Raw genomic sequence first — 15,413 nt, forward strand, 5'->3', positions numbered from 1 at the left:
CACTCAAACATATTACACAGACCACATCAGTCCGCTGATAGAAAAGGCCAGCATCCTTTTTTTCTTAGTCTACATAACAAAGCAGAAGAAGACGACGACACGCACATTTCCATTTACCAAATTAATCTAGTAAATTCGTTAAGAACGGCCACATTTATACCCAGCAGAGACCAACTCAACATATTTTAAACGAGAATTCCCATATTTAAACATAAAACAACTGTACCGCAATTCACAGCTGCAGTCAAATAACAAACACTTTATATTAAAACAAATTTATAACAACTTACTTCACCCAATACCATGACCAAAAAGCATTGTAGGTGTGACTTTCAGGTAGAGGCACTGCCACTTGTTTTGAGGTTGGTAAGTCTATGAAAAGAGGCGGAGGGGACTCGGAGCCTCTCATTCCTTTACCAGTCTGTAGATATGATGCTGGGCGCCGTGCTCACTGTTTGAAACTTCAAACACACACGCCATACATAGCAGCGTCTCCTGGGTGTCCCTATTTGTCACCACCTATGAGAGAACAGACTGTTACTTTCTAGCAGAGCAGTGCATGAATAAAAAGGATGCCATATTTTCAAGACGGCAAACACAAATACAGAATAAAAAGACAGGAGTCCCGTTTCCCTCAAAGCAATCAACCTTAGAAGTTAACAGCATTTCTTAAGTGCTTTTCTTCAAATGTTCTTGAATTTTTAGATGTTTTCCAAAGCAGTACTCGACGGTGAGTGCACACATGCCATTTGAGTTTTTCTGTGGCTCTTAAGAGAACACTGAATACACTTAAGTGGTAAGTAACTTGGCATATTTGACTGTCTATAAGGTCATGCAAAGTATAGAAAAAATTTATAAATCACAAAGCATGGAATCCTTCAATATGAAAATGTAACTTAATGCGGAGCCAACGGCGTTCAACTTGCTGTTTTACCTGCAAATCAATAATTGTTCAATTTTTTTTATTTCCTTTTTTCTTTACCATTTTATTTCAAATGTCACTCAGCAGAGAGCATTAGTGGCCGTGATAAGAAGTGCACATACACAGACATAAAATATATAAAATATAAATAAATAAATAAATAAAAACACCTCTTGAGCTTCAACAGTTTCATAAGATGGATTTTATGATCATCTTGGCCTTAAGATGCTTTTGGGTCCTGGTTGCTATATTGCGCGCAGACCCCCACATATAGGTCTATGTGTGTCTTTTTATTTACTTTCTGCTCTCAGTAGTGGTGGATGACACTTAAAGACCCCATGTGATGGCTAATAACAGGGGTTCCTGCCCCCTCTTATCCTCCCTCTTCCCCTGCAGATAATGAGCCTTCTCACACTGTGTTTCATCCCCTGTGGAATGAGAGCAATGTAAGACCAGTGAGAGGAGCTCATCTCAAGGCCCAGTCAACCCCCCACAACCCCCTTTTTTTTTTTTTTAAGCCAGCTGGAGCCACCAACACACCCTGAAAGCAAAGACAGGAAGAAGAATGGGAGTCCTGGAGAGGGAATTCGCCCACAGAGGTCAGTGAGGTATTTACCAATAAGATGGTGAAATTCTCCAGCACGCTGTTCATCATATATTTCTCTGGCAGATGTTTTAGCTTATGGATGAAGTTGATCATGTATTCACACATGGGAGACCGGCTTATCCGGTAGACGAAGCGTCCGTTCTCAAACCGTGCGTATTCCGTCTGAGGACAAAAGAGAAAATAAGTAAATTAATAAAAGTGGTATGGGACAAGAGGCAATACATAATAATAACTTACAAATACATATGTACTGTATAGTGTAGTTATTCACAGCTTTTGGCCGTTCTGATCCATAGGAAAGACTTGTGGTCATACCTCAACTTTCTCGACCACCTGCTTGCCAAAGGAGCAGACCTTTGTTGAACACGTGATGGTCATGTTCTCTGAGCTCTCATACTGACTAGTGACTCCATAGAAAGATCCAGTATCATCTTGAATGTTGCAGTTCAAGTCGGCCTGTGAGCCAGAGAAAAACAAGAGCATTCAGTGGCAATTGATGTTTTGATTTAGGGTTTGATTTACAGGAAAAAACTAAACGCACAACTGGGGTAAAAAGAGGTGAATGCAGTGTATTAAACAACAGAAATGTAATACTTGTTGGACTACTTGTCATAACAATGGCACGTGTCAAAGATTCTTCTTCTTCTCTCGTTTCCTGTAGGAAACATACGCTTGAGCTCTGTCTGTAAACAGACAGGTGCGCAAGAAAATAAGTGTTGAAGCAACACTTAAACTAAAGTGCTCGTCAGGTGGTTCATATAAGCAACAATATGTGTATATGCATTCCTAGAAAGGATTACCACCAAGTACAAAGCAATCAATAATCCTAAGGATCACAAAGAACACCTGGAAAATAGTTTTACGGCCCATTCATGTGAATTATCTATAACATACCCAAAGAAACCATTTAGTTAATCTGTGGGCAACGTCAATTAACCCCAAAACAAGAACATAATTTGATGAGTATCCTTAACATTAAACATCCATAAAAACACAAAATAAAGTTTTTTTGCTTTATTTTACCCACAACAGTGCAAAGAATTCCCACAAAACACAGTCAGCTCAAAAGAATCACTTATATTTATTTTTCTTAAAAGCTGAAAACTAAACTTTTCAGTGCTCTCTGGTGGACAAACCGTCATGGAGACGAATGCTCTTTCTAGTTATTGGTCTCTACCAAGAAATATCTGTCTGCTGTTTGGTGCTGAATATTTAATGTACACTGAGAGCGAACCAAAACAGTAAAGTTGGGGTCGGACAGCGAACCAAAGCTGAAACTGAACAACAAGCTCTGGAAAGCAGAGGGGAGCTGCAGATTCAGGTGATAATTCCCTGTAGTTTTATCACTGCGATCGGCTGCTTTCACAGTGTCGCATTGTTTTCACATTGTCATTTAATAACTCATACATGGTACTTTTTGACCTGATTAAATAAAGGTTATATTTGATGCGCTGTTACTAAAGTACTGATTATAGGCATTTTAAGTGGAATTTGCTCTTGCTCTTGTTCAAACTATAGATTGTGCTTCTGCATTTTTTGTATGTCTGCAGTAAGAAAACGATTTCAAGAGATTAATGCTGAAATCGGACGTTCAAAGCTTCTTTTATGAGCCAGAGTACAGTGCAGACGAAGAGGTCACCACGCTGAGAATCACTAACAACCTGCTGATGAGGATAGCAGCACAGTGCATCCTGGTTGTTGTAGGCCTGCTACCTTTTGAGCAAAAGGAGATACCATGGCCTCATTTCTCTGATTTCACTGGTCATGTGGCACCAGTTTTACAAGTATTTGCACCTTTTACTGAACAGACATACAAATTTTTCACTGCTGCATAGATGGTCTTTTCTTAAACTGGGCTAAGAATTTCTTTGTCAAGTTTTAAACATGTACATCACATGTACAACGCACATCAGATTAGATCTCAGCCCTAATAAGCATATTAATGCGACCATACTGGAAACCAGATTCTAAAGAGGATTAAATGAAGTTACGTTAAAAGACTGATTTACAAGGTTGAGCGGGTCTGCGTCTGGAGGACAGCCTTTCTATGCCCTGAACATTCTGTTCATTATGGATACAAAAAGAGGAGACATCCTCCTACAACATTCTCCTCCTTCATTAAGCAAAGCAGTTATACATTCATTATTGTGCAGATTCTGTCTTTCATTTGAAATTTAGATTGGCCGGTCACTTCAAAAGGAATTTGAGGGGACTTGGTCCAAGTGCATACGGCCCTACTTTGTTGGCTGCCGCTAGTTAGCATTTTGCATCAGGGAGGAAATACATGCAATGTTTAAACAGCCATTAGGAGTGCAACCAGGTCACTCCATTGTTTGGAGATATTACACTGAATTAGTGAGTGCTTTGATCAAAAGCTCTCCTGCTATGCAAGTCCAAATACAGAAGAGTGCATTCTGCAAACATTAAGAGAGCAATCTTCTCTGTGTAGACTGATTACAGCCAATCACTGAAGATGAACCTGAACAGACTGTAACAAAACAGGATTCTGCCATAAAACATTTCACAACTTGCACAAGGTTACAATGATATTAATACTGATACTGTGTGGAAAACATAATTAACACTGCCAATAACATCAAGCTCATCAATGTAGCTGATAAATTGTACTCACCCAGAATTTTATGAGGAAGAATGAATTCTGGGGACCTTTTCCATACAGCTCCTTCAGTCCGCCTTTCTTTTCTGGAAATTTGTCATAAATCTGACGAATGTCCACTGACTCCAGCAGGGCATCGCTGTAGGAATGATTTGTCTGTCCGATATGTACAAATAGGTGCTTGTTGTACTGAAAGAATAAAACAGTATTAGAAACATACTTTAGTTTTTACTTCTTTTGGCTAAAATCAAAATGACACAACCTAAAATTTTAAAGTCCATCCAGTCTGAATTTTAACATTAGACCCTTGCATGAAATTACATAAACATGAACTTTAAGTGTTGCATAACAATATCCAGACATAGAGAAGCTGAAATAAACTGAGCCAATTCTGACAAATAACAACCATACTAAGCAAGTGGTAGCTAGAATTAGTGAACAACACACTCTGATGAGGGGAAATAACTCTATGCCACATTGCTGCCTGCAGCAGGTTTTTATTTCATGATGCATAGATCTGGTAATATCATTCTGCTTCACTAAAGCCAAAAACCAAACTGATCCCCTCATTTTTATTAAGTAAGCCAAGCCAGGAATGCCAGACTGCTTCACCCAAATTTCAAACAGCTTAAGATGTGACTTTATTATAGGAGACAAAGCTGTGAAACCACAAATTCTGACCAAACTAAGTCTTAAATTAGGCAAAACCACACTGTAATTCATTTTCTCTAAAGCTAATGGCAGATGAGCATAATTCAGTCTTCACTCAGGTGTGAAGCAATATTTCTGTATCCAAGGCAACTACAACCAACCTAAACTGATAATATGGTGTGAAAGTTAAGTGCACTGTTAATAAAAGAAAAAAAGTTTATTCTAGTCCTCAACCTTTTCAGCTGAGAATATTTTGATTTGTTTGTGGTCTGTTAAACCTCAAACCCGTGATGCACAGAGAAAAGCAGAAAGAGAAGCAGCAAATAAGAGAAAAACATTTGATTTTCAGAGGTTTTGTGCCCTCGTCGTGACTCTATGAGACCCAGTCATGTGGCGCTGCACTTCAGTTTAAAAGCTCACAGAGCAGCCTCTCCAGCATATCGCCTTCAGGGCAAATGCAACAATTTCAGGCATTAAGCTGAATGTAAGACTAATGGCTGTTGTCATACGGTATAAAAAACAAGAGAGAGTGCCCAAGATTTTAAAAAATGCTAAAGCAAACAAGAAATGTGAGGGAGAGACTTGAAGCTGCTGATTTGTCAACTCACACTGAGTGAGTCTGTGGATCATCAAGTCTGCAGCTTAAATATAGTTTTGGCATGCCTTTTAAGGAACTGATTAATATACAATCCATTATTTCTGCAGGTTTTCATGCTGTGTCCCTACAGGCCAGGCTTCTCCCCTCTCAGCTTGTTTTGGCCTCCCCTCAGCTGACTCTCTGCCTGGGAAAATGTCCCAGTGTATTCATAGAGGAAAGGACTGAATGATAAGAGGTGGGAATGAACACCACCAGATAGTGATATTTCATGCTTTAGAATTATGCTCCATTCACCGAGTCTGGGTCTCTCTGTTGCTCTAGGAAGGCGGAGAACTCCACCAGTCGGAGTTTAGATGTACCGATGGAGCGGCCCTGCCATGCTGGCGCCGTGGGAGCCGGAGCTGCTGTTTGCTCATAACCTGCAGTAACACCACAATCATAAAAGATTCATCCACAGTATGCCACGAATGTGCTCAGTTTAAGGTACTTTAACAAATAAATCCCTTGTGTCATATTGGTGACATTGTCTGAGAGGTTTTAGGGACTTCTGGTGGGAGTCAGGTTTAGGTTCAGGTTTGTCCTGATTTGTTACTGACTATAAGACTCATTACTCCTTGCCTCACAATAAAAAAAATAAATAAAAAAAAACAGCACACAATTTATGTGTAAATTGCAACTGTACCTGGCCTTGAGACAAGTTTTTTTAGGCCACTCTTTACCAAACATTTGCACTGATTTGCTCCTAACTTGTACATTTGTGGGATTCAGCATTATTTTCTTATTTTGAAGTTATTTGTTATTAAGAGCAAAGTACACAACTGGTCGGATCTCAAACCAATACACAGACATACTTCTATTGTTTGTGGCAAGTTCTAGGCAAGAAGCAGGAAAAAAAAAAAAAAAAAAAAAAGACTACAAAAAATTCCAACAATTTTTAATCACATCACATCGGCGTTCTACTAATAACAAAGAATAGCCTTGTGATTTATTTGATATAAGATGCCATCACTCTTACACAGTGTAAAATAACATTGTTTTTTGATTTTAAAACAATTCTATTTTTACTTTGACACAGGAGCGCTCATCTGATTTAAAATCCATCCTAAATTTAAAAAAATAAACTTTACATGAGTAAGAATAATTCATCCAATCATTCATCCAATTTTTATGAGTTTTAAGAGAAAAAAGAACCGCATTGATTACTACCTTCTGGTTGATAATATCTGAAAAACATAAAATTCTTACAATCTTCAACAGATCTTCAAATCCCAACATTAACTTTACTCCTCCCTCCTGAGCTCCGCTGTAGATAAGGTGCTCTGGGGGAAATGTAGGTGGGTTCAAAGTATCAAAAACGGCTTTTATTGTTGCTGCTATCTCTCAAGCATTTTAACCTCTCTTTGTCAACATATTTGTTTCACAGCAAGATGATCTGCCAATTTTCACAGTTAAGATTAAAAGAACAGATTTTACAACTCCTCATCGGAGGTTACAAACAGCTTTATACCAAGCAAATATACATGTGGAGATAGAGTGAGCTTGAATACACCACAGTGAACAACATTTTACATTTTCATATTACTAGACAAAAGATTAGTGTGGAGATGAGAAGTTGCCTTTAAAAAACAAAATCAGATTCAGCAAACAATTGTAGAAAGTGTGATGCCCATTTTTGGTCATTTTTCCTTGAAAGTTTTTAATTCAGGTAAATTCTCACTTGAAATGGCTGTGGTGACTGCTGGCTGGATGGGATAGGCTTGCTGGGTGAAAGGCTTTATACTAGAAAAGAGAATGACAGACTCATAATAAAAAACATTTCAATGGCACAATATAATGAATTTATTATTCTCATTAAATATGACACTTACTCTTGTGAGGATCCTGGCTGACCAGTCGATATCATACCCTGCCACAACTAGAGAATCAGATGTATAAATAGACAACAAAGAATAAACAACATCCAATTGTGAGCAGCTGTAAGCAACAAGATCAAAATGCTTCGCTCCATGTTTAGTGGATGTAGTTATCTTGACTACCACTCCTTTTGATCATGTGCTTATCTGATAGGGGCAGTTGTGCAAAGCTGTGGTGTGTAATGAGATTTGGCCCCGGTGTCTGTGTGGTTGGCCTCATGGCTGCCCTGGGTGAAGCTGGACAGGACGGATCAATAGTGGGGTGCTGACAAGGGTCTTACCCCTGCTCCAGGGAAGGCTGGGCGCGGGATGCCTGGCAGTCCAAGCTTGTTGTGAATAGCCGTGGCGGAGACGATCTGAGCCGAGGACATGGAGGCCATGCTCTGGAGCGCTTTGTCCTTCACTGCTTGGTCCTTTAACAGCAGTCACAAAGAGCTTAGCACTCACACAGAAGGGGGAGGTGGAGTGTGCTGCAGAGGTAGCAACAACACACTCCAAAAAACACACTGACAGCACCAATGACCTCTCTCACAACAGTAAACAGCAAGCAGGTTAAAAGATTACGTATCTACATTGCTGTATATGCGTAGGCTTTTTTAAAAGGAATGTGTCAAACAATGACAACTGAATTCCAATATACAATGGTGAGCAGTGGTATGCACTTAGACGAAAGTTTGCTTGTTGACTAATCTACCACTAAAATACTTTCAAAAAACTAATTCTGTAGCACTTCTACCAAGGCTGCATTAGTCTGCACATCAAAACACATCTAAACATTGTGAAGAATTTCTCTGGTAAAAACTGAAGGACAACAATCCCACTTGGTTAAGAGTCTTTCACAGATCCAGTCAGTTTGTTTTCTTTAATCTTTGAACAAGAAGTTTTGAAATGATCTGGATGTATCTACATCAGTAGTAAATGGCCATGCTTAATCATTGGAACAGTAATCCACAGAGAATAACAAAAGCCAGCAGAAGCGCACTACACATTGCATGTTTGTTAATGTGCATTCAAGTTATCTAAATTCATACGGAACCTGCTAAAGTCATTCTTGGGCAACCAATACACACTAGCAAACCCATGCAGACTCACAGGAGGCAGAAGCTAAAGGCACACATGCTGGCAACAAATGCTGGTGGAGCAGAAACTATAGTATGATAATAGTTTTGATGACACAAAGACACACCAATAAACTGAGAAAAACACTGGGCAGCAGCTAATGTGTCGCTATGGCAGGAGCGCAAATACAAAACGAGCAGCTGAAGGACAAGGCAGCTCCTATTAAAAGCAGAGACAACAAAAAAAATACTTACCATACTTGTAACCTAAATGCAAACAAACATGGTTTTATTGTAAATTTCTAATGAATTTACTACAAGTAATTCTTTAAACTGCTAAAAGTACGAGATATGGAAGAAAAAACTTTCTGTTACAGCTCCACACATCAATAAAACCCATTCTACTTTCATTTGAAAACAAGCAGCCTTCTTCACACAGTACAACATATGTGCAATGGAAACTCAATGACAAACAATTATGAAATTTGTATTTTCAAATTATCTTTGGTGGGGGTCTTGCTCTCTATAATTTTCACTATCTGATCAGAAGTCATCACTCGAGACAAAACAACTGAGCAGGAACGTAATGACTGTTCTTTCACTAAAATACCATCGACGAGACAAGAAACAGCAGGTTTTCATTGATGCCCCCTTAAATGAAGGGCACTCTTGTATTTCTCTTTGCCCCTGAACTCTAATTTACTTTAAATGAGAAAAGACAGGGATTCATACAAAAGCTGTCTGTTTTTCGTCAGACAGCCGCCTGTGCCCTTGAAAGACCAGGCATTCATGTGGCTAGCTGCCTATCTGACTCTGTTTCTCAACATAGACACACACACACACACACACACACACACACAGATTAATGAGGGGTCATTAATTTGTGTTGAGTACTGGGAGTGGAGGAAAGTGTGAAAGTCAAAATGTAGTCGGGTCCCCAAGAAAAAAAGAAAACGGCACATGGGTGGAGTATCCTTTTGATACACAAGCATTACTTCATAAAATACCTTCAATTACAGGTCAGTATTATTCAAGATAACTTCTTTCACAATGCTTTTCTTCTGTTTTAATCTGCCGTTCTGAAAAGCTTTCTTCAGTGATTTTAACGCTCTGAAATGACAACATCTGAACTGGGAGGAAGGAAAGCGACTGTCAGCCATGGCATTGTGACAGCCTGGAGTTATCAACAGATTGAAGGGAGAACAAGAGAGCAGAGAGGGCATTTCAGAGACAGCCAGCCGCCATCAGACCGATTTCCTCGGACCTTCAGCTCTCAGCCACTCACCAACAGCCAACGGCAGCATGCTTCCCAACATTTACACACTGTGATTCTAGTTTTCCTAAATTATTACAAATATGCATTGAGTACAAATTAAAGCCTGGCAAGTAAATAAACCAGGCTGATTAAATTGAATGTACAATAATATCTTAGACTGCGATGATTTGCGATCTCCTGACTCCTGACCTTTTCTTGTGCTAATTTACAGTTTTGAGTGAAATATCTCCAAAAAACATTGGATAGATTGTCATGAAATCTGGCTCACAGCCCTGCACAGCCGCTAGCATGGCTGTAGACTCTTGCTATTGTTTAACTGTAAAAGGTCTCGCTCAGAACCGTATCTTGCCTGCAGTTCTTTAAAAAACAAATTTAAGGGCTGTTTAAGCATTTTTTGTATGTTATTTGCCAATATATAGTTTAGATTTCTTAACTCTCAATATCAGTATCTGCCTCAATAATCCAGCATCCGTCAGGCTCTACAGGCTCTTGTTTGTATAATTCATAAACAGTAGCATTTACGGTGGCATGCTTGGTATTCATCCATTTTATAATTTGTTTTAATGGAAATAAAAAACGAAGTGTCTTCACTATTTTAACACTTATGTCATGGATACAATAAACAGCCTCTTTCAAAGCAAAAGCCCGTAATGAAAAGTGAATAAAGGCAGATGAAACCAGGTAGACAGGACAGCGACAGCATGTCTGAGTGTGGGTGAGAGATGGACTGAGAAGGTGGAGGGGGGTTAGAAAATCTGAAGAGACTACAGTCAGCGGAGGATTTGGGTTAGGGAGAATCAGAGCACCAGGCATTCACTCTGTCACCACGGGAAACAGGAAGTTAAGACGCACAGCAACCAACAAGCCCAAAAGCAGAGAAGCGCATACCTTTAGCTTGGAATGAAACTCACGAGATTTCCTTCTGGCAAGAACCTGAATGTGACTAGACACCTGCGGGGTAGGGGAGGGGAGGAAAACAAAGGAAGAGCCTGTAACCATGGCAATGAAAAGCCCCCTGCAACTGGGCAAAGCCAGACGTACCTTAATGGCAGCTTGGATTTCTCGAACTTTCTTTCTTGCTAAGACCTGTATGTGACTAGACACCTCCATTTTGAAAAAAAAAAAAAAGAGAAAATGGAAAATAAAAAGTGGATTATACATTTCTTTGTTTAAAGAACACTTGAAGAAGATAAGATGCACAACAGAAGCATCTCCAAACCACACACCAAGCTAACAGCTAATAAAGCGTTATGCTGTGTGTTGTTGTCACTTAAGTGAACTGATTAAGGAGGATGCAGGCCCCTTTAGCACAGATTAAGAGCACCCAGATGTGATCTGCTGTGTGCTGAATGAGAATTGGCTAGTCTAGTATTCTTACGGGAGCTGGGCAAAGCATTTCACCAGCCAAGTTTACCCCTGACTGTCCACACAGTTCAAAATTATTTAATATTCTCACATGAAACATTCAGTGGTGCAAGTAGCAGTTTGAAAGAGAAGTACTGTGTGTTGATAATAAGTTTGAGGGGTGGATTTATGTTCTCCACGGACACCATCTTCTAAGATGTTAGTTAACTAGAGCTGAAACAATTAGTCAGCTAATTGATCAGCAGAAAATACCATTTTATTAATCAATGTCCATCATTTTTCAACCAAAACTGTGTAACATTGTATGTTCTTAGCTCCAATGTGAGGACTTTTGATAATTTATGTCATTGCAACTCCAACATCTTTGGATTTTGGACTATTGGTTCGCCAAAACATTTAAAGACATCACCGTGGGCTCAGAGAGACTGTACTGGGCATTTTATCACTATTTTCTGCCATTTTCTTTAGACAAAACAGTCAACAGTTTTCAATTAATTGATTACTAGTTTAGGCTATTAATGTCAGAAAACACTGAATGATGTCAACCATAATTTTCCAAAAGCTCCAATTGACAAACTTAAACAGCTTGTTTTGTCCAACAGTCCCAAATCCAAAGGTTCTGAGTGTGCTACCATGAACAACTCTTGCTGGTTTACAAACAAATAAGCTTAAAAAGGGCTTAAACAATTATTCAATATATCAATTCACCATTTCTGCAACAATGACAATACTCCTTAGCTGCCATAAATACCACAGCAACTGCACACACATCATGTATTTAAGCCGACAACAGAAATGTGTTTGTTGGTGTAGCTGTGAGTAAACAACTCTCTTTCTCACCCTGACTGTGTGTCGAAGAGAAGAGTCACAGACAGAGAAACCAAACGGCCTCTCTGGTCCCGACTGATCAATTCACACACAGTGATCGAATGTCACTGTAGTCACAGGCTTGTTTGTCATTGTCATTCAAGTCAGTGGTCACACGGGGGTTCATTGTAAAAAATGAAAGGCTACCTTTTACATAAAATGTTGAAATATTGTATCTAAAAGCTATTTTAAAAAAGGTAAAATTGAAGTATCAGTTTCTTCTTCACAAACCTACAACAACTACATATGTGTGTGCTATTAAGTCTGAGTTAAGAATGACAATTCTGGGAACGTCATAATCCAGGGACATCTGTTCATACAGCACAGCAGTGAGAGGGGACTTCACGGCTAAGCACTGTGTTATTCTCTGTCTGGCTGCGTTTGTCTCCTGCAGAAACAAAGGCAAGAGTCTGCACGCATTTAGATTTGAAAGCCGTCCGACGCTCATGCAGACGTCTCCTGTCTCGTCTTACCTGCTTCCGAGTCCTCGTCTTCCCGGTCCGAAGTTTGATGTATCTGGCTATCAGCTCATTACGACCTGCGTGAACAGGAAAAAGAAAAATGTGTTAAGAATATCAAATAAAAAAAAACTCAGAATATTAAGAGAGAAGTGCACGTTTGTTTTCAAGAAATTTAGAAAAGGTACAGAAAAACCTCATGTAAGCATCAGGTATGCAGAATCAGTGTGTGAGTGTGTGAAAGTGTCTGTGTTGTAGAGTTTAGTTGCTCATGGATAAAGCTGTTTTTAACACCAAAACACAAAACATGTTGAGCAGTACATTTGAGTTTAGGCTTAACAGCAAACAAATCACTTCCACCAACAACAACAAAAAAAAAGCAGCTGTTTGTAAAAACAGCCACTTTAGTAGTGCTGCTTTGTCCTTCCTTGGTGGGTTTGTAAGATATTTATCATTTTCACAGTTGGTTAAGTCTCCTGTGAAAGCTCTGACTACAACGTGGGATGCAGAATGTGTGCTACAGTTAAAAAAACATAAGTTAGACATTTTCTGTTTATTTTTAAGCCTGCAAATACCTTTGAACATCTTATATATTCATACTTTTCAATTAAGTAGTCGAGGAATCATACACGAAGCTGAAAACTCCACCTGGCTTAATAATCGGAATCATATTTCCAGTGTTTCATGCTAATCAGAAGGTGTACATCTCATAACCAAACCAGATCCAGTTTCCCCGTGAAAACACCATGTGACATTAGCATGAAAAAAAAACTTGCAGCAGCACAGCCTTTCACATTAATCTAATTCAATCTCATTCTCTTCAAAGCCCGACGCTTTGAAAGGAAACAGGCCTTGCTGTTCATACTATTACAGAAAATAATGGCAACTGAATATATTGGGTTTAAAACAGTCCAGCTCTGACTAAATTATAATTAAAGCATAGCTTTGTAGAGATTTCCAATTAACAACGGCTCCAAACATTCTTCTGCCCTCAGCTCTGCTCTAATTGCTGTAGCAATGCACATGACCCCTGCTTAGCCCTTTCATATGGTAATAACATGCCGCTAACCAACACTATTACACAAATTATAGGTAAGGAGGCACTCTAATTATGTGTCCAGCTGTAGACAACCAATGCCATGGATCTGCTCTGCTCCTCTATGAAATGCACTAAGCCTTAAACACAATGAAACATTTTTCCACATTTACTTCATTATCAATTAAAGGCCTTACTTTTGTTATGACACAATGGGACCACAACGCACCGCACATGTGCTAATAAGCCGTATCTTAGGTAATCAGTAGAGAAGTATTTTCTTTTAACATCAGGGATCACAGAATGTGACAGAGCACATCTAAATGTAAAAAAAGAGTGACATATAGGAGACCTGTTGTCTATGGCCAACACTGATAGATGTGGTTCTATCTGCTTGTTGTTTGTATAATGGTAACATACGTTTAACCAGCCAAGTCTCATGCTGTGATCTCCTGCTCAGCTGTGCTACAGAAAAGATGGTTCATCTGGGTATAGCAGCTCAAATTACAAAGCCCGGTATGTCCATATAGGAGGGATGCAACTAACTATTAACCTCCTTTTAAATGTTTGGTCCATAAAATGACAGCAAACATTGAAAAATGAGAACTTCTCAGAGAGAAGAAAACCCCACAGATATTCAGCCTTCTATCACCGAAGAAAAGCAGAAAATAAATGGGAATCTTTTTTTCCTAAAAAGGTGAAACCAAGGATTATCAATTATCAAAGTTGTTGCAGTTTCCTGTATTGTTAATATTTTAGTTTATCGACTACTCAATTGGTTTTCTTCGTGCATTCTGTTTTTTTTTTTAATCTAAAGGTCAGCGGATGCAAAAAAAAGTTAACAAATTAATTTGTTTCAGAAAGATTCTGATTTTAGTCAAAGGAAAATTAGTAATTGGTAATACAGAGCATTTTATAGGCCCCTGAGCATGAGACTAAAAAGGTAAAATCTTTACATCAAAGATCTGTGAGAGAAAAACACTGTCAACAAAATGAGATCTTTGATACCTGTGCACCTGTCTGTGTGCCACACCCACCCATTTTGTTGTTTTACTGAGGGGAGGGGAGGGGAGGGGAGGGGAGGGGAGGGGAGGGGAGGGGAGGGGAGGGGAGGGGAGAGGGTGTTCTCTGACGCAGAGCTGTAGTTTGCCAAAGGTTGACCCCGGAGCTCTTTTCACACTGAACATTTAGACGAGGCCATCCCGAGTGAACCCAGTCACGTGATCTCACAGGACAAATAAACAACATCTGGGCATTTACGATTGCAGCCTGCCCGTCCACTGTGCCTGCAGTGTAAACTTTACCACATGAAGTGGGGGCCTGCACTGTTTTCAATAATTCACACTGTGTGGAAGCATAACATGACAATACAGGCATTCATGCAAACTCCTGATTCCTAGATCAAAGCACACAAATGGCCAGCTGAAAGCTTGCTTACTGTTGAATAATTCATTCTTTACACCAGGCTGGAAAAAAGCTGAATGGGTCCTGGGCTGGCTAGCCTACATTCTTTTTTTCTTGCCTGTGTTCGCACTGCAGAACAACAATTGCTGACAAAAATGTGACCGTCCACATTCAGGACTACACAACTCTGCTTCTCCCACCTGAAATTCATAAAGGTGCAACATTTTCTTGCATACTAATAAAGAAATTGTCTTTTTTTAATAAAATATAGGGGAGAGTTTTGTGTCTTTGTGGCTGAGGATATACTCATTTTATCATGTATGATGCTAACTCCTGGAGGGTTTTTTTCTGCTTTTCAAAATTAGTAATTAAACAAATCGTGAAAATAAATGGTTATTATTCGTGTTTGGTTCACAGTTTTACGATACACAAGCGTTTCAGATTCTGACATTTTCGTTTCATTGCATTCCTCTGACATTAATTCCATTTGCAGTAATATCACAAGCGGTGAAGATGCCTCCTTGATTCTGCGGCATCAGTCGCACACACAGTGGCTGTGGACACGTCTTCATGTGAAGTGTCAACAACACTGCTGACATTGGAAATTCATGTCACATCTTACAATTTGTTTGTTTGGCTGT

General features: G+C 39.3%; 1 protein-coding gene across 5 annotated transcripts in view; it reads right to left on the reverse strand.

The window, feature by feature from the left end:
- Nucleotides 1-300: 300 nt before the first annotated feature.
- tead1b (TEA domain family member 1b) overlaps nucleotides 301-15,413 on the reverse strand; it is a 45,264-nt gene continuing 30,151 nt past the window's right edge. Inside the window, exons 4-15 of one of the 5 annotated variants that reach the window (XM_070841614.1) lie at nucleotides 12,348-12,412; nucleotides 10,684-10,746; nucleotides 10,531-10,593; nucleotides 8,622-8,633; nucleotides 7,590-7,721; nucleotides 7,264-7,310; nucleotides 7,113-7,174; nucleotides 5,690-5,814; nucleotides 4,162-4,335; nucleotides 1,845-1,985; nucleotides 1,539-1,691; nucleotides 301-519 (exon numbers count right to left, since the gene is read on the reverse strand). In XM_070841614.1, the coding sequence (XP_070697715.1) occupies nucleotides 406-519; nucleotides 1,539-1,691; nucleotides 1,845-1,985; nucleotides 4,162-4,335; nucleotides 5,690-5,814; nucleotides 7,113-7,174; nucleotides 7,264-7,310; nucleotides 7,590-7,721; nucleotides 8,622-8,633; nucleotides 10,531-10,593; nucleotides 10,684-10,746; nucleotides 12,348-12,412 (1,151 nt within the window). In that variant the 3' untranslated portion in view covers nucleotides 301-405. Of the gene's footprint in view, nucleotides 520-1,538; nucleotides 1,692-1,844; nucleotides 1,986-4,161; nucleotides 4,336-5,689; nucleotides 5,815-7,112; nucleotides 7,175-7,263; nucleotides 7,311-7,589; nucleotides 7,722-8,621; nucleotides 8,634-10,530; nucleotides 10,747-12,347; nucleotides 12,413-15,413 lie in introns of all 5 variants that reach the window. The other 4 variants (XM_070841685.1, XM_070841660.1, XM_070841543.1 and 1 more) reach the window with 4 other exon arrangements.

Source organism: Pempheris klunzingeri, chromosome 1, assembly GCF_042242105.1.
Source record: "Pempheris klunzingeri isolate RE-2024b chromosome 1, fPemKlu1.hap1, whole genome shotgun sequence".
Taxonomy (NCBI): Eukaryota; Metazoa; Chordata; class Actinopteri; order Acropomatiformes; family Pempheridae; genus Pempheris; species Pempheris klunzingeri.